This window comes from Scaptodrosophila lebanonensis, unplaced genomic scaffold (assembly GCF_003285725.1).
Source record: "Scaptodrosophila lebanonensis strain 11010-0011.00,11010-0021.00 unplaced genomic scaffold, SlebRS2 tig00000024-arrow-pilon, whole genome shotgun sequence".
NCBI classification, from domain to species: domain Eukaryota; kingdom Metazoa; phylum Arthropoda; class Insecta; order Diptera; family Drosophilidae; genus Scaptodrosophila; species Scaptodrosophila lebanonensis.
In genome coordinates this window covers 14,361,150-14,380,025 of record NW_022060538.1, presented here as the reverse complement: position 1 = coordinate 14,380,025, position 18,876 = coordinate 14,361,150, and the positions used below count along the sequence as shown (strand labels likewise).

The 18,876-nt window shown below is 37.4% G+C and overlaps 2 protein-coding genes across 2 annotated transcripts; both read right to left on the bottom strand.

Annotated features, from left to right (window-relative positions):
• Positions 1-208: 208 nt before the first annotated feature.
• On the bottom strand, positions 209-1,626 carry LOC115620334 (putative gustatory receptor 98b). The gene is made up of 4 exons (XM_030513531.1): positions 765-1,626; positions 617-693; positions 402-557; positions 209-334 (listed from the first exon to the last, which is right to left on the bottom strand). The coding sequence occupies exons 1-4, from the start codon at positions 1,624-1,626 to the stop codon at positions 209-211; spliced, it is 1,221 nt and encodes a 406-aa protein (XP_030369391.1).
• Positions 1,627-2,406: 780 nt separating this feature from the next.
• Positions 2,407-3,809, bottom strand: LOC115620332 (putative gustatory receptor 98b). Its single transcript, XM_030513528.1, has 4 exons — positions 2,948-3,809; positions 2,802-2,878; positions 2,586-2,741; positions 2,407-2,523 (listed from the first exon to the last, which is right to left on the bottom strand). The coding sequence occupies exons 1-4, from the start codon at positions 3,807-3,809 to the stop codon at positions 2,407-2,409; spliced, it is 1,212 nt and encodes a 403-aa protein (XP_030369388.1).
• Positions 3,810-18,876: the final 15,067 nt, after the last annotated feature.

Here is an 18,876-nt window from a genome sequence, read left to right as displayed (position 1 = left end):
TCTTGATTTTGTCGATTGTATTTGCCTTACATAGATAGTATAAATAAAGCGTGTGTGTATCCCATCTTGGGTCTGTTGCGTAGCAATAAGCTTCTACCTAATTTTTAAACTGCTTTCTTTTGCACTGCATGTGTTCAGGGTCAATGCTGAAATGTATGCCATTCAACGGTTAATGTACCAGTTTTTTGGGAAATTGTGAAATGTTAGTCTAACGGAACGGCAGAAACGGTACATGGCTGTTCGCCGCATTGTTGGTTGCTTGTTTAGCTTCAATATCTGCTTGCATTTTAAATTGAATCAGAATGATTACATAGGTGGAAATGGTGGCAATCAGCTGTCGAAAAAATAGTATAATTTAAATGACTTTAATGGCATTGGAATACATCAAAACTGGCACTTACACCCGCAAAAAACTTTAGGTTTATATCAAATAATCCACCACAGGTGAAAAGCAACTTGAGGTGTTGCAGCTGCAACGCGTATTCCCTCAGACGCATGATCAACATTCGTGAATTTCCATGTTCCACACTATGCAACATGTTGCTAAAGCTGTTGTACTGTGGGGAAAAAGCTTCAAATGTGCTCAAAAGGATAAACGAAATCTCCTGGTACCTACCGAATTGATGCAGCACTGGGTTAGCCAGCAGGGTACGAAGAGATTGACCAACAATACCAAAATAATGCAGGGGCGCCCTGAAAATAGAGACAGTGATACAATATTTATTGCACATCAATCATCATCTTTTGAGATTTTAAAAACTTACAGTAACGACAGCAGTCGTTAGGATTAGGCGACTGTATGTACACCCAGTTGACTGTGTAAAATATGGTCGCACCATTACTGAAGAAGAGAAGAACCATGGGCAACATAAAGTAGGCCTCCAGTTCGCCCACCAAGGCCCACACACGCAATAATAGTAGCTGATTCAGACGTAAGGCGCTGCAAAGAGCCTGCAACAAGGCGTCGTTTTCTCCGCAATCCTCCATCTCCCTTTGAAGTTGCTGTAGCTGCCGCTTAAGGGAGAGTATAAGCTCTTGGATTAATTGAACAAACACGCAGTATTCCACACATTTGAGCTGGAGTAGCCCCAGAATGAATACGGTTAAGATTTGTTCGTGCAAAGTGAAAGATTTTGCAAGAAGGGGAACCAAAATGTAGGAATAAGTGACGACCAGAAATACCATGAGCAGTCCAGAATTCAATGCTAGGCGCCATCGGAAACTCAAAACACTTGTGAAGTCCTTATAAGGTTGAGTCGCCTTGAAAATGTCTCTCTCAACTTGGGCAATATCCACATACAGTGAACCAAGTCGTCGATATTGCAGCAACATATTCAGATGAATGGCTGCCAACAGTATTGTATAAAATATCGAATGCATCACTCCGAGCACATTGGTAAATTCCTCCAGTTTATATAACTTGATCTCAAAGTACACTCCCAATATGTTGATATACGTAACATAACCACCGATTGCCAGAATGAGGAGCGTATAGCAAGCAAATATGGAGAGGAGCCGGCGTCGCCTCTGCTCCGACAAGGTGTGGAAATTGGGTGGCAAGGTCAACGTAAGCACCGAACAGAGCTGTAAATATGGACGAGCAGCGATCAGCAGTTGACTCGACATTTTGTTGTTTCTTAGTCACTGGGGAATTCAAGACTGTCGCCATTTACAACCGCTTTTAGCAAAATTGTGGCCCGAACACGCTTTTGTATTGCATTGATGTCATATTAATTAGTTAGATGGGTCGTTTTTATATCAGATTCCAGAGTTGTTGCTAGCTAATTGAAAAAGGTATAAGCTTTGTGGCTACAATATAGGATAAGAACACATAAGCATTTTCTTAATTCTTAATTAATTTGTTCTTCAAAGTCTCTTCGTACTGTGCTTGAAAATTTCTCTATGACCCCTCTATGAGGGACCTGGAAGTCCGGGACTAACACGTCCCTTTTTTTGAGAAGACTAAGAGAACTTTATACTCTGTTCCTGGATTCCGGCATTTCAGATTTCTTTGCAATTTAACTAAAATAAATTTGAGTACAATTTTAAGAAGTAGCGCAACATGAAGTGTATATTTTTAGGAACGTACAGAATAAGTAAACCGTAACTCGAATCAAGATACTAATCGAGATAATAAGAGATAAAATATTTAAATCAATTCAATTACAGAATCCACTTGTTTTTGAATATGTAAATTAAATTTACCTTACAATAATAGAAAGTATGAATAGAGCGTGTGTGTATCCCATCTTGGGTGTGACTGCTTTGAGTTCTATAGCAGTAACCTTCTACTTAATTTCTTAAACTGCTTTCCTTTGCACTGCATATGTGTTGCGTCAGTTGCTGAAATGTATGTCATTGAGTGTGGAAGCGATTCACCTTTGCGGGAAATTTGAAAAAGTTAGCTTACGAGAGCGGAATAGGGACTTTGGCAGCATTGTTGGCTGCTTGTTTAGCTTCAATATCTGCTTGCAGTTTGAATTGAATCAGAATGATTACATAGGTCGAAGTGGTGGCAATCAGCTGTAGAACACGTAGTTTAAATTATTTGGCTTAAAAGGAAATACCTCAGCTCTGCTACTTACACCTGCAAAATACTTCAAGTTGATGTCAAACAGTCCGCCGCAGGTGAAAAGCAACTTGAGGTGTTGCAGCTGCAAGGCGTATTCCCTCAGCCGCATGATCAACATTCGTGAATTGCCATGTTCCACACTATGCAACATGTTGCTAAAACTATTATACTGTGGGGGGAAAACCAACTTAAATGTTTAAGGAGATAAACGCAGCCTCCTGTTACGTACCGTATTGATGCAGGACTGGGCTAGCCAGCAGGGAACAAAGAGATTGACCACCAACACCAAAACATTGTACAGGCGCCCTGGAAATTATTGCATATCAAATTTTTTTGGATAAACAAAAAATATAAGTTGCAATATTCGACACTTACAGCTACGAGAGAAATCGAGTTGATTCACCGACTGTATGTATAACCAGTTAACTAAGCAAAATATGGACACTGCATTAAAGAAAAAGAGAAGGAGCATGGGCAACATAAAGTAGGCCTCCAGTTCGCCCACCAAGGCCCACACACGCAATAATAATAGCTGATTCAAACGTAAGGCGCTGCAAAGAGCCTGCAACAAGGCGTCGTTTTCTCCGCAATCCTCCATCTCTCTATGAAGTTGCTGTAGTTGCCGTTTAAGGGAGAGTATTAGCTCGTGTATTAATTGCACAAACACGCAATATTCTACACACTTAAACTGGAGAAGCCCCAGAATGAATATGGTTAAGATTTGTTCGTACAAAGACAAAGATTTTGCAAGACCAGTTGCCGTAATGTAGGAGTGAGTGACGACCAGAAATACCATGAGCAGTCCAGACTTCAACGCTAGGCGCCATCGGAAACTGAAAACTCTTGTTAAGTCTTTATAAGGTTGAGCCGCTTCGAAAATGTTTCTCTCAACTTGGGCAATATCCACATACAGTGAACCAAGACGTCGATATTGCAGCAACATATTCAGATGAATGGCTGCCAACAGTATTGTGAAAAATATCGTATGTATTACTTCCAGAATATTGGTAAATTCCTCCAGTTTATATAACTTGATCTCAAAGTACACTCCCAATATATTGATATACGTAACATAACCACCGATTGCCAGAATGAGGAGCGTATAGCAAGCAAATATGAAGAGGAGCCGGCGTCGCCTTTGCTCCGGCAAAGTGTGGAAATTGGGTGGCAAGGTCAACGTAAGCACCGAACAGAGCTGTAAATATGGACGTGTTGCACTCAACAGTTGACTCGACATTTTGTAGTTTCTTAGTCACTGGCGTATTCGAGACTGTGGCCATTTAGACAAATTGCAGTCGCAGTCGCAGTCCGTTCTGTATTGCATTGATGTCATATTAATTAATTAGATAAAAGGCTTTTATAGTATATCTGATTCAAGAGTTGCTGCTAGTTCAATCAAATAGGTATACATAATGGATTAACGAAGGAATATGGAAAATGTTCCATTAATGTCTTAGAAATCTTTTATTGTTAATGTATTAAAAGATATCGGCCTAATTAAAAACATTCAACTTTTTCAATCTTTTAAATTTGTTTTGTTTTGAATGTTTTTTTTTGTCTTGAAAATAAAAATAGCTTAAAAATATTTAGACTGGATTTATGGAAAAAATTCGAAAGTAATTTCATATTTGACAGCAACACTCTTAATATGAAATTTTAATCGAATATTTTTCAAAAATATACAAGTTTTTTGATTAAAAGCTGATGACAACAAAGTGATGGTGATCTGAAACAGTCGATCTCGAAATATCTGTGTCCTTAAAAAAGACTCGGTGCAAAGTTTCAAAAAAAAAAAAATAAAACAGATACGTTTTTGGCGATAGCTGCCCATTTGATTGTCATTTGGCTCTGCTTATTTGCCAATGGACTGGATTTCATAAAAGACAAAAAAATCTTAGCATATTCCAAAAACTAATAACCTAATGGATTGAGAACCAGACAAGAATTGGGCTTTCATTGACACATCTGAATAAACAATGTATTGGTAAGAACCACATTTCTATAATTGGTTGACCAAATGTTGGTTGGATTGGTACTTCAGGTGCTTAATGTGTTCTTTTCGGATTAAACTATCGTCCTTTATCTCCAGTCAACTCGTCAATTCGTAGTAAGTTCCATTTGTAATTGTAGAATCAACTTAAATTTAGTTCGGTTGATTTATCAGTGGACCCATGGGACTCTAATATTTAAAGAATACATATGCAGGTTAAGTTACAGACTAATTTAATTGATGACTGAACAGATTAGTATTATTGTAGTGCTCTTATTCCAACGAAAGTCTATGCCAGCTAGCTCTAGTACTTAAACAGGTAGATGCCTAAATTAAAATTGAACTATTTTTTGAATTTTTTGAAAAAGTTTTATTAATATTTTTATGTCGAACTGATTTTGATAAAATTCACAAATAGCGCTTTCCAATTGAATTCTGTAAAACTCACAGTAACGGCTGGAACGCACTCAGCGCCTGGATTTAGTATACTCAGTTGAGAACATGTAGAATAACAATTTGAACGAAGTATGTCTCCAGTTCGCCAACAAACGACCCCAGACCAGCGCCATAAGTAGCTGATTGTCGTGGCCTGTAGAGCCTGCAACAAGGCTCGATGCTCTCCACATCCTCCATTTCCGTTTGCAGTTTTTCCCACTTGTAGTTTCAGTCGCAACAGTAATTCATATTCTAGCTGTACAAACACACAATATTCGTAGCTTTTGAGCTGTAGGAGCAGAATAATTAATTCGGTTAAGACTTCTTGATGAAGAGTCAAGAATTCGCTGAGAGCGGGCGCTATAAGCTGGGAACGGCAGCGATAAGAAAAACGCTGTACAGGCCACAACTCAAGGCTATAAGCCAATAAAAGCTCTTACAGCCATATGGCTGACCGGCTTCGAAAATGTCACGCTCCAATTTGGAAATGCTCGCATAAATAGAGCCGTACCGTCGATATTGCGATATGGAGTTGAGATGAATAATCGTCAGCACAGTGGTGAAGAAGATCTTCTGCACCACACCCAAGATATTGGCGAACCTTTCAGTTCGATTTAAGAGAACTGACTTGGTACAATACGTTGATGTAGGAAACATAAATACAAGTACAAACTGCCATAATAAACAGTGTATAGCAGGCGAAGTGCGAGAATAGGGCACTTGGATAATAAATAACAAATGGTGAAGAGTGAGAGAATTTGCAAATTGGGGGATCTATATAGTCAGGAATTGACTCGACACCTTGACGTGTACTGACCAATACTTTTGCAAATTGTTTTACTGCTCTTATGTATATGCCGAGCTTTTAAGCTGATTGCATATACGAAGCGTATGTTGCAGCCCATTAATGCCATCTTCCTTTGATAGATAAAGAAGTTATAATGTACTGTTCAAATATCAACTGCAAAAATAAATATAAAGTAAAACAAGAAAGGAATGCTAAAGTCGAGCGGGCTCAACTCTTAAATACCCTGTACCACCCTCAAAAAAAAAAAAAAATTAAAAATAATTTAATTAATTAATTCAATTAAATATTTTTATTAAATTAAAAATACAATATTTAACACATGCATACAGACATAGTGTTCATGTACAATTTCAATTTCAACAGCATAGATTTACATCAGAATCCTGTCTATGCCTGCTTGTATGCAGTAAAAAAAATAGTCAAAGCAGCAACCCCTGCCGGCAGAGCTTGGGCAGAGATTATGTTTGTGGCTATAACTTTCTTCATAATTAACCTATCATGATGAAACTTGGCACTCAGACACATAATCCCTATACGGATGTATTTGAGTACAAAATTCCAAAAAATACGGGAGTTACGGGGATTATGGGAAAAACACGAATTGCGGTGGAGAGGGGGGGGGGGGGGGGGTGGGGAGCATCAGAAAAAAAACACAAACTCGTCCTCTCTCGGACTTAGTAGAATCTGGATACCGCGTTTGGTTATTCTTGCTCTTGTACTTCCTGAGATGCTTGCGTTCATAGAGACGGACCCTTGTACCCTTTGGGTACATGCTATAAAAATTTCTAGAATTATTTATAATACATGCCATATATACTATTGGCTCCGCTTTTCATAAATTTACGCAACGCCCAAGGCCTGACTGATGTGACATTAAATATTGTTTTTTTTTTATACCCTGTTCCCCAGGGGTATACTAGTTGTTCAGACCCCACAAAGTATTGTCAATAAAGCAATGTCCGCCTGTCTGTCGGTCCGTCCGTCTGTATGAACGCAAAGATCTCAGAATGTATAAGAGCTAGAATAGCCAAACTTGGTATCCAGATTCTCCCAAGTCCGAGGAAGGATGAGTTTGTGGTTTTTTTCTGATACACCCCCCACTGCTCCGGTATTCACAATTTTCCATAACTCCCGTTATTCCTGGAATTTTGAATTCAAATTTGGTGATTTTAAGTGCTTATGTGTCTGTAAGCCAAGTTTCATAGTGTAGGGTAATTATAAAGCAGCTGTTGTTGGTGCTGCTATGACTTATTTCTGTAATGCAGGGATACGATTCTGCTGTAAATGTATGCTTTTGAAACTGTACATAAACATTTGCCTTCACTTAAGTATAATATGTATGTATTGAATATTTCTAATTTAATTTATATAAATAACTACATTCTTTTTATTAAATAATTTTTTTTTTTCCTTTTTGTGGATGTGAGTACAGGGTGTTTAATAGTGGAGCCCACTTGACTGTAGCATTCCTTTCTTGTTTGCATTAGTTTCTGCCTTACTTGCTTAGATTGTTCAGATTTTGCAATAGACTCCACAAACTACAAGTATATGTGACATGACGAATTGTTCTACACATATCCGTCTCTCCATCTGCCTGTATGAGAGCAAAGATCTGTGGATGAACAAGATCTGGATTTGGTATGCAGAGGAGGGCGTGAACTTGCCTGTGGAGCTTAGTTATCTGGTTAAAGTGTCTATATAAATATACTTGTAGTATACATATATAGGTCGGAAGCATATGCACCATAAAACGTACCTCAATAGATATGTGTACTATTGATTTAATATTTGTATTTAAATCTTTTAATTTAATTCCAAAATAGTTTGGCTATAAAGTTCAGTCCATCTTAGATCTATAACTCAACTGAACTATTGTGCAGCTCATTACATGGCTGCTGTCTGTCCGTGCCAAAATATATCCTCCCTAATGGCATGCTAATTGTTCACATCATAATTATTCAGTCCCCCCCCTTTGCTTTTGAATTAATGCATGCTGTCTTGCAATGTCTCCCTCCATCTGATGCTTACCCATTTGTTTACCATGAAGCCTAGACACGAACAAAGCATAACTGGCAATCAGAGTTGTGGCTCCAAGTAGTTCGTCTCATTCTGTCTGCACCATTTTTTCAATTCCATCCCCGCTTGTGTCTTCATTTGGAGCTCTGCCGTTTCGAATTGCTCCAATTCCTGGCGTCATTTTCCATTTTGTGCACATAATTGCACTTTTTGTGCGCTTCAGTGTGCAAACAGACACACACACACACACACACACACACACACATATTCTCAGAGGGTGTGATGTAGGAAGGGGTGCAGGCATGCATGCATGCATGAAGACAAGCCAAATCAAATGAAAACACCCATACACCCATCAGTCAGCAACTACGGCCACCACAACCCTGCCCCTTCAATATAGGGAAGGATCGGTCTGGGGCTCGGGCTAGCTGCTAATCCGAGCGCTCTCGGCGCTGGCAGTTCGCTAGAATTTCACTTAGGACGTTGGCAGCGGTAACACATTGACAGGATTAAGTGTCCTTTTTAATTTTAAACTACTTCACTTCACTTTGCGCACTCAATGAGTGAGGCTTGTGTGTGAGAGTGTGTGGGTGTGTGTGGGTGTGTGGGTGGGTGGCTGTGTTTGCGCCAATATGCTAGTATGTGCTAGTGAGTGCTAATGTGAGTGTTAGTGTGTGGGTCATGCTTTTATTATTTCTTTTTCAAGTCCTTTTCTTTTAAGCTTGATTAAGCACTTTGTGTAACTCTACGACATGTTGTTTGGCCTCATGTATAGTACATATTTGCATGCAAGCTGTCAGTGGTGGTCGACATGTCCCTCTCTTTGTCTTTATGTGTGTGTGTGTATGTGTGTGAGAGTGGAACTTGCCCAATGGCATTTTTAATTTGCATGCTTTGCTATTTTAGAGCTGAGTAAATTGCCAAGCATTAGTGTGGCCTGCATTGCTGTCTTTTGCCAGTACAGCAATAACAAGAACAAGAACATGCTTGTGGCAGCTACCCACTTTGTTTTTTTTTTTTTTTATATATTTCATTATACATTCGAGTAAATTTTATGCAACGTAGTTGCCACAACAATGACTTTGGATTATTGTTTCCTCACACGGCAAACACAATTGAAACACAATAAAATTAAATAATTTTTAACAAGCCACAGGAAGTCGGAAGTCATGTACAGAGGCCTCACCCACTCACCCACTCACCCGCTCGCCCGCTCACCCACTGGCAGTCAGACAAAAGGCAATCTCCATTGCTCGCGTTCAGATAGTCAATAGTTTTTCGAATTGCATTTTATTACGATTATTATAAATATTGCTGGGCTTTGTTTAAATTGCGTTTAAGTTGACGTTCAAAAAAAAAAGCCATATATTTTATTTGCAAAGGTAAATAAATTCAGTGAAATGCTGTGTAAGTTCGTGAGTATGTGTGTGCGTGTGTATTGGTGTGTCTGTGGCTGTCGGCGTGCAATAAACAAATACATTTTTATTATTTATGTATTCATGGCCATTAAACGGATATCCGTGACCGTTATGCGTTAAATTGAAACGGCCGTTGAGTCTCGGCACTCGAGCCAAGCACGTGCCATATACTATAAATACATACTCGTACATACATATATACATATGTAAGTGCATGCTTATATGTGCTTATGTTTGTACTATGTGGCTATGTATCTACATACTGTACTCTATATACATAAATTAACAGCAACTCGCTTTAATTTGTTAAGCTCACGATATCTGCATATAAAAAGTTGAAATTCTCTAATTAAATTAGTGCTTAGGAAATGTATTTTTGTTATTAATTGACATTTTGGTAATGCAGGTACATTTTAATTCAAATAAATTGCATCTTGCATTTTATTGAACGCCTGAAAGCACACAAATCAATTATTCCTCCTAGCATTAGCATTCTATTATTACCCATACGCACTGTTGTCAGAATTCTCAACGAATTTAATTGCAAGCTGAATTCAAAAACAGGCAGGTGGCCCTCAGAAATATGTATTATTTTGTTCAAATGTAACTAATGTAGACAATTTAAAGCCATGCTCTGCTATATTCACATGCTAATACATAAATATGTTAAATATTAATTGAAACATAAATGATTTTCATACTATAATCAACAAATATTGATTAGGTTACAAATAAATGAGCAGTAGGCCATACTGCTGTTTTAATTGGTTTTCATTTATTTATTTTATAATAAGTTCACAAAGATTACAAAATATACAGATTGAATATTATGTGGCAGCTAAGTGTGAAATAAAAACATTATCCAATAGAGTGACTGACTTTATTGTCTGCCCTCTCTCCGCTACAGACTAAATAAACTTTATTGCACCAATCGTTCCCATGACAGCTATATAATGAAGTGCAACGATTTCGATGAAGCTAAGAATTTTAGTGCTACAATATAAAACGTGAAATAAATATAAAAATTGCTTAGGAATTATAAAGTTTGATGCTCTCAGCTACCATTATGATTTTCGGTGTTCACATGATAGACGTTAAGGCGAACGGATGGACGATCATGTCTATATTGCTTATTTTTTTCATGCTGATCATATATATTAAAATATATATACGATTACAAACTTTCTCACGTATTTAAATAGTTAAAAAAAAGACTTTTTTGAATGAAGAGAGAGAGCTCTGTTAATGAAATCCACTTCTCCGAACTTCAACTTATGGACGAACATATCACCAGAGACAGTTTTGCGTGTTAAGCCAAAGAAGGAGAGCAATATGGTGAAGTCTGTAGAATAGGGCTAGGCTTAAAGAGCAAAATATGGAATTATTGTTAAACTGAATTAGGATGTCTAAGTGTTATCCTTAGTGTTATTATTGATCAACTTGGTGTGTCTAGCTTCTATACTTTTCGAGATTCCTACATCCTCTTAACAGCTTTTGGGTTCAGGAATTAATAAAAAAAAGCAGTGGAAAGGCAGAGACTTTTATTAAAGCAACTACAACACAGACAACTACGAGGCTTTAACACATTTATTTAAGGCCACCAAACATTTTACCTAAAGCTAAGCACAAATACAAAAATAATCAGCCATCTGTTGTCACTCTGCTCCAGTCTATTGTCAAACTTGCAGGAAATATCAATTGTCATAAGAAGTTGTTGGCTGTCGGTTGTCGGTTGCCGACTGCTGGTTTCAGCTGTTTCTTCCTATCGATGTGTAATCAATGCTTTCAAATAACTTCGAAGTCGCAACAAGGCTTTTGTTTTATACAAATCAAGTGCTCCACGCATCACCACAGATAGACAGACAAGCAAGCAGATATAGAGATATAAAGGGATTGGTAGATGGGGCGCCAGGAAGTTTGGTAATGGCACAGCCTAAGCCTCCAGCTATGAAAAACAATGCAGGCATGAGAATTTGTTGCTGTATGGTGTGTGAATGTGTGTGTTTGTGTGAGTGTGTGGGTGCGGGTGTGAGTGGCGTGTGTCGCCCTAAGGCACACAAAAGGGATTTCAATAATACGCGCACAATCTGCGCTGAAAGCTTAAACAATAAAAGTGAAAATTCCGCAAAAGCCTTTAGATACAGGGATAAGGATATTATCAATATATGCTCAATATACAATAAGAAGCCACGCTTGGCATTCTCTGACTGAAGGCCTCAGACAAACAGATGACGACAGTCGGGCTAAGTCAATGAAACAAACACACCACCAAAGCAACATCCATACGAGTGGCAGTGTGAAGCAGCTGCGGTTGCCACGACAATGTGAAAAACGAGATTTTGTATCTGTTCCATGTAGCAACATGACAATATAGATTAGCCGCCTCAGATGGCTGGGCACTAACACACACGTACTATATACATTCACGTACTTGGCTCGCTCGAAAAGTCGAGTGTAGAAGCAGAGGCACTTGCCTTTGATTTTAATGAATGAAGAGCACACGGATAGAGATGTGAATAGGCAGTGCACTTCAAGCTGAAGCTCTAAGTACAAAACGGCACCCACATCAACTGCAGTGCAACGCCCAAGGGACACTTGAATGCTCCACAGTCATTGCCACAGCCACAGTCACTGCCACTGCCACTTGGCGTTGCCTTGGTGGCAACAAGGCGACCAACCAACCGGCCGACCTGCTCCCACAATGTGTAGCCAGGCACGTTTTGCGAATGCTCAGTAAGGCGTGGCAAACATATGAATATGATTCAGTTGCTGAATTTGCCAGCCATATATCCACAAATGCATACATACATACATGCATATGTGTGTGTGTGTGTATATGATGGGTGCATGTGTGTGTGTGTGATGAAAATCAATTTCACTGTCATTTGACATTTCTCAAGTGGCAGTAAGAAAACAAAAATTGTTGTTTGCGGCATTGAATTGAATGGAATTGAATTGTGTGTGCGTCTGAGCTAGAGACAAGCGCGTGACTGAACCTGAGAAAAGGCGTAAACAGGAGGAGGAAAGAGTTTAAGTGTTGGGGGCACTCAATCGTATTGATTGATACATATATTAGCAGTCTCCTGCGGAACCTTTATAATGAAAATATGTTGGATAACTAGTTTTATAATCCCCAATAATATACAAGTATATCCAATAAAAACTAAAAATATTTAATATTTAAATGATAGTATATTATTTTAATTTAATTTAATTTTTATTTTGAGGCTGTCTGTCCTTCTGTCTGTCTGACTGTTTCTTTGCAAGCCCATCCTTCTCAGTAATAATTGAAATTTCACACATCGATTTTTCCAAGCACGTCTTTTGACAAAACTGACCGGAAGGGTCTACTACAGTCTATAGTCTATATCAAGAAATCTCATGTGGATAAGTGTTCATAAAAAAATTTCTTAAAGTGACTTTGCTTTAACATATAAGTTTAAAAAAAAATTTTTTTTAAACAGATTTTTATAATGAATGAACATTGGCATTAGGATTTTGTATTATGTGTGGCCTAGTACTAGGAAGTAATTAACAATCAATAAATAAATGAATAAATAAATAAATATAAAAAGGTTAAGACAACTTAATTATCTCGCATACAACACAGGAATAATCGATTAATAACTTATTTATTTTTTAAACACTTTATCTTAAATCTGCAATGAAACGATCAGATTATATTTTTATAATATTTAATCACGCTTTATGTACAAGGGGGGTACAACTAATTCTGTTTTTGCACGGTAGATTGTTTCCAGAAACAACCGTGTAAAAAAAGACATTGATCATATGCAAAAATAGGTGATTGGTTCCTTATCTCTAAAGAAATATATACGCAATTTTTAATTTTTAAACCGTGTTATATTTTAAAATCGTGTAAAAAAACACCGTGTAAAAGCAGAATTAGGTGTACCTATGTATACAGATCCCAAGCAAGCCCATGTAGTTCCTAAACAACACAACAAAAAAAGAGTTAGAAATAAAAGCTGTAGCTTTTCTGGGACAGTGTTCATTCCACCTTTGTGGTGGCTCTATTCTAACAGATGGGCTTGCTGGTAAGCAAAATATAAAAAAGAGGTAGAAATAAAAACTGAAGCTTTTCAGGGCAAGTGTGTATTTCATGTTTGTGGGGGCTCTATTCTAACTACATGACAAGACCGGTGGATCGTTGACAGTCCCACATAGTATGTATGTTGAAAGTGTTGCTCTCCAATAAAGGAGACAGAGCAGATGTGCCAGCGTTTCTATCACTCGCGGTTAAAAAGTGGGCCTATCTATTATAAAGGAAATGGGACGAGCTTATCCCTTCACATCCTGCAGCGTTTTTCCACTGCTCACCAGCTTTTGCCTAAGCATTAATATGAAGATTAAAATCGAACTCTTCTCTCATGCTTTTGAAAAATATTTGTGGATTGATGATTGATTAAAAATACATTATTTTGCATTTCGAATACTTTTCTGCAAAAAATAAAAATATTCGTAGTACGTCAGCTGCATATTTACATTGTAGGGCGTGTTAAAATAAATCGATTATTTCATCACGTGTTAACCTCAATTGTGGGCGCCATTTAAAGCGCTTGTTTTGATTTTCACATTAATGGTTAACTATTCGCGAAAGTGTAAAGTCTGGTGTCTGCGGCTTTTTACACAAGTCAGTTTGCTAAATTGCAGATTTTACACTCACACATATGGGATTGTTGTGCGGAAGCCAAGTAAGATGAATTTAATGTTATGGCCGTATGCTTTTGACATTTTTAAGCCAGCCTAAGTTCTAGCTGATTTATGTTTATGGGTCGGAAAAATATTTGCACTACTGGAAGCTCTCACAATGATTACCAACTATGTATTAGCATTACTATTATTGCTATTTGGCTTCCCGTTTATTGTTTGCCATTGCTGGCATTGTTGTAGTTGCTGCCTTTGTTGGCATAAAACTGTCATACGTGTCTGGATTCATGTTTCTAACATTTGTGAGGCGGGCAATAAAAAAAAGTGGTGTAGCAGGAGTTGCGTTGCTTGTAACGGACAATCGTGAAACGTGTCTGACGTGATGTTTATGCGAAAACATTTTCAACTGCCAACAAAAAGCATTATCTTCATCATCGTCATCATCTTTGTTATTCTAATCAGCTTCATCATCAACATCATCATTAGCCACCTAGTGCACATAATCGGCAGTGGCCTCAGAAAGCTGAATAATAGAAAAATAAGCAACAAACACTATGCACTTATGCTCAAAAACTGCGCCAAAATACAAAAATAAAAACACCGAAAGAGTTGCAGACAGAGCAGTCGGTTGTCTGGGATGCTCAGCCGTCAAACGCACTTGAACTGTGCCCCGAAATTCATGAATTTGTGAAATTCATACTCCATGGCATTGGAAGTTCAATAGTAGCTCCCCAAAAAGGGAGCTGCTACGTGACAATGCCAGGAAAGGCGAGGGACGAAACTTTTCCAAGCCTAACACGCTCAGTGGCGCGTCAAAACTTGTCGCGCATATGTTACCGTTACACTTCTATCTAAGTGCGTGTGTGTGTGTGTCAATGTAAATATTTAAACAATAATAAGTTGGCGGAAAAACGCAGGAAAACTCTTGGCGTTGAAAAACACACAATGTGACAAAATGGCGCAAAGTTTCGTTATCTTTTCACCATAAAAATGGCACGAAATCGGAATATGGTAGCAGAGTTGTGTGTCGAACATAAGGAACGGTTGTGGGTGTTGACATTGCACGTGTCTCATGTGTGTGTGTGTGTGTGTGTGTGTGTGTGTGTGCGTGTGCGAGTTGCATTATAGATTTTGAGCAGACAAACACACTCCAACAAATAGGTACATACTCGTACATATGTAGTCTTATGTGGAGTTTGCACGACGGCAATAGATCGCATACATTTCGCATATCACATTTCATATTTTCAATTAAGGTTGATGTCAAATCGCCCTTTGGCAACTGACAAAGGACGAGGCACACCAAAGTCAACATTAGCGCTCGGTCAATAAACTCGATGCTTCAAATAATGACTCCAATAAGCAAGGGCGTAGCCAGCTATTTATAAACAGGAGTGCCACAATATAGTTGTTTATTTGAAAAATGAACAGTTTTTCCAACTCATAAGCTGTCTTTCTTTCTTTCATCGTCCCTCATGTTCTGCTTTAAAGAAAATCTGAATGAAAATAAACTTAAAATTGATACAATTGATACGGAATACTTATGTATGTGCTTACTCTTCCTATAGTTCAGTTCTTGCTCGAAAATAAGTAGCTTTCTTTTCCCTTGCAACAAACCTTGGCTTTCTGATTTAAAATTATGAATTGTTGGCCAACTCTGTGGCTCCTTTAAATAAATCATTACAAATACACAAACATGCATTTGGAAAACTTATAAAATCTGTTACCTTTAGATTGAGATATGGATAACTAGATCCTTCTTAGCCTTCTCGTCTATTAATAAAGTACATGTATATACTTGTATGTCGTATATTTTTGACTGTCTTTACAAAACACTATTTTATTTTACATTTATTTATTTATTATTTATTTGACATAAATGCACTGTTTTTATTAATTCTAATTTGAAGCAATATATACAAGAACATTGCATTTTGAAAGGAATCCATTTTTTGAAGCTTATTTTCCCATCATCAAGAAAACCGCAGGACAGTCGCATTATCCCGCCTAACTTAAAAACAAAAAGTTAGTTAAATAGTACTTTCTAAGAGTAAAACGTTAATGCAAACAAATGTTTCTTATTTGCAGAGAAACCATTTACGATAAAAAGTAGGTATGTTCTACATAAAATAAAAAAGATAATTTCTACATTCTCTTCTTTCCAATAAATAAATTAAACTGTAGTTTCCCAGGAAAGAGGATAGTCTACGTGGTTGGAAAAATATTGAAGAGCTGTTGCAGGAAAGTTTTACACTTGGTATAACATTAGCATTATATTAAAAAAAACCTCCAATTACTTAATACAAAAGTAAAAATTAATATAATATCAGTTTAAGGAAACAGAAAATGGTAACAATTCTCCAATTTGTTCATTAAAAATGTAAAAGTACACCCAAAAACAATAATACAAGTACATAACATTAAAAGAGAAAACTACCGCTTAGCTGAATAAAAGTATTGGTATTGTTAGTATGAAGGTGATGGCTTAAAAATGTAATTTAAACATGTTGTTCTGCTTCTCACAATATTGTCTAAGACATGGGCGCAAGCAAAGATCATTTGCATAAACGTCAATCATACGCCCTGTATGCTTATGGCTGCTGCGCTGACTGGCAACATATTTTCTTTTCGTGTTACCCCAAGGAAAGAGTCTTTGTTGCAGAGCTATACAGTCACATGAACCCTCCGCATATGCTACGAGTATGTATTCGAAATGCTGCTACTCGATTTGCGTTTTATTTCAAAATTGAATTTCAGCACTGATTATATTCCTTGAGCTTTAGGGCTCTTTGTTATTCCCGATGCTCGCTCATTCGTTCATTGTGAACATGCTGGGGGGATTGGTTGTTCAGTTGCTTGCTTGATGGCTGCCTGGTTGCCCTCTTACGAGGGGTGCATAAATAAACGGCACTCAATTATGCACGCCATGGGTAAAGTGGCTATAATCCTTTTCTTATTCGAGCTCTTTCTACCTGTGCCGGTTCTCCTTCAACGCTTCGTTTTGATTTGCTTTGCAATTTATTTTTGCATTCTGCTGTTTGTGTATGTGTGTGTGAACAATATCTATATAATTTCGCCTTTCAATCGCAAAAGCGACGTGCTTTATAATTTTATTTATGCATATGGTTTTGTACCTTTCGCAAATTGTCAGCCAAATCGATTTCATATTTCAGCTGCCACTCATCGTTGTTGTTGTTGATTATTATTATTGTTGTTGTTGTTGTTGATATTGTGCGCAGCATCCACCATATGTACATACCTATATAAATATTTTTTCAATATTTGGGCTTTCATTCTGTTGCTTTGGCTTATATTTCAAAAAACATCGACAGCGACGAAAACTGAGCTTGGCTGCCCGAAAACATTTCAAAATAAATGTCTCGCTCTCCAGCTTCAATTCTGTGTCATTAGCTCAAATTTAAAACCTTTTGGCCTATCTATGTGTGTGTGTGTGTGTGTGTGTGCGTCTGTACCCTCAATGCAAATATTTCAATTGAAATGACACGCCAAAAATTTGTCTGCATTTCTTCATTGGGGCCCGGGTATTCCATTGTTGGCCCATTTAATTTTCATTTTTATTGTATTTTTCTGTTATTTGCCTTTGAGGTTTGTGTGTAGCATTTAATTGCAAATTCTGTTGGAAAAAGTTTGCGTTGGCTGCCTTTCGGTACATTTCGGGCCTGAAAATAATGTTCAACTCATTAAAAAGTAAAACGTTGCAGGGAGCCGGCCACTGAGGAGTGAAGCATTTGGCCAACCGAGAAGCATTGCGGCAATTTGTTTTCAATTATTGGTCAAATTTGAGGCCAATGGCAAGAGTTATCAAAGAAGAAGCGCCCTACTGTTGTTCAAGTTAAATAAATAGTTATAATTATAAATTGTATTACACCTTTATAAAAGGTTGTAATAGTCGATGAGTACGAAGGTGTTGGATTTATGTAATGGGGTGAATTTTAATTGCCTTCGGGCCAGCTATGTTTGAAGTACAGCTCAAGGTAGCTGGAAAGAGTTCGGTTGAGAGCAGGTGGAAGAGCATTGTGCAATGCTTTATCAGCTATACACCTTTTGATAAGCCAGGGAAAATAAATTCGTGATGTTTTGCAAGGCACCGATAAATTAACTTGTGGAGGAATATAATACCAAGCACTTTAGATAGAGGTATGCAGATTCTGGATAGGCATTTACAACAAACATCTAGTGAAAAGTACCTTAACGACTCACTGAAGCAGGCGGCACAACACTCCCCAACGCACTGCTGGTGTTTTCAAATACGCTCTGAAAATGTATATCCAATTACTAGCAACATTAACAAGCAATATCGATCTAAGTGGAACTATCAAGGGCGCTCAATTATATTAACCTAACCTTAGTAAGCTTAGCCAAGCACCAAGGTCTGTGGCTGGCTAACCCAGCAGTAAAAGATTAATATTCAGGAGTCTGCTTCGCAAAGTTTGCAATAAAAGTTTATCTTTTTTTTTTAACACGTTTTGCAAATGTTCTTGGACTAAATATTGTGATCTGATCTACAATATATAGGTTGTTGGAAAGTTAGTTTATTTGCTGAAGAAACTTATGGCTCTGGCTACAATAATTGAAAAGTGTATTCATGCTGTCTTTCTTGTGGGCAAAATATTATGTGAATGCTTTAAATACTTAGTTTAATTTTCAATATTACTGGAATACTATTTAAGCTTCACCCAAAAATATTCGTAGTTCATTGCTATTTTTATTTAACACTATCTTAAAGTCTTTAATCAACAAATTCATTCATATGACAAAAAATTGAAATATCAACAAAAACCATATGCAAGTTTAATGTTATTTATTGTTGGCAGTTTGTTGTTATTTTGTGTATGACCACAAGAATTGATTGACATTTGATTTGCCATTTGAAGTGTGCGTTGACATTGTGACAGAGCAATTAAATGAATTAATTACAATTTAATTGTACATACTTGCAATACAT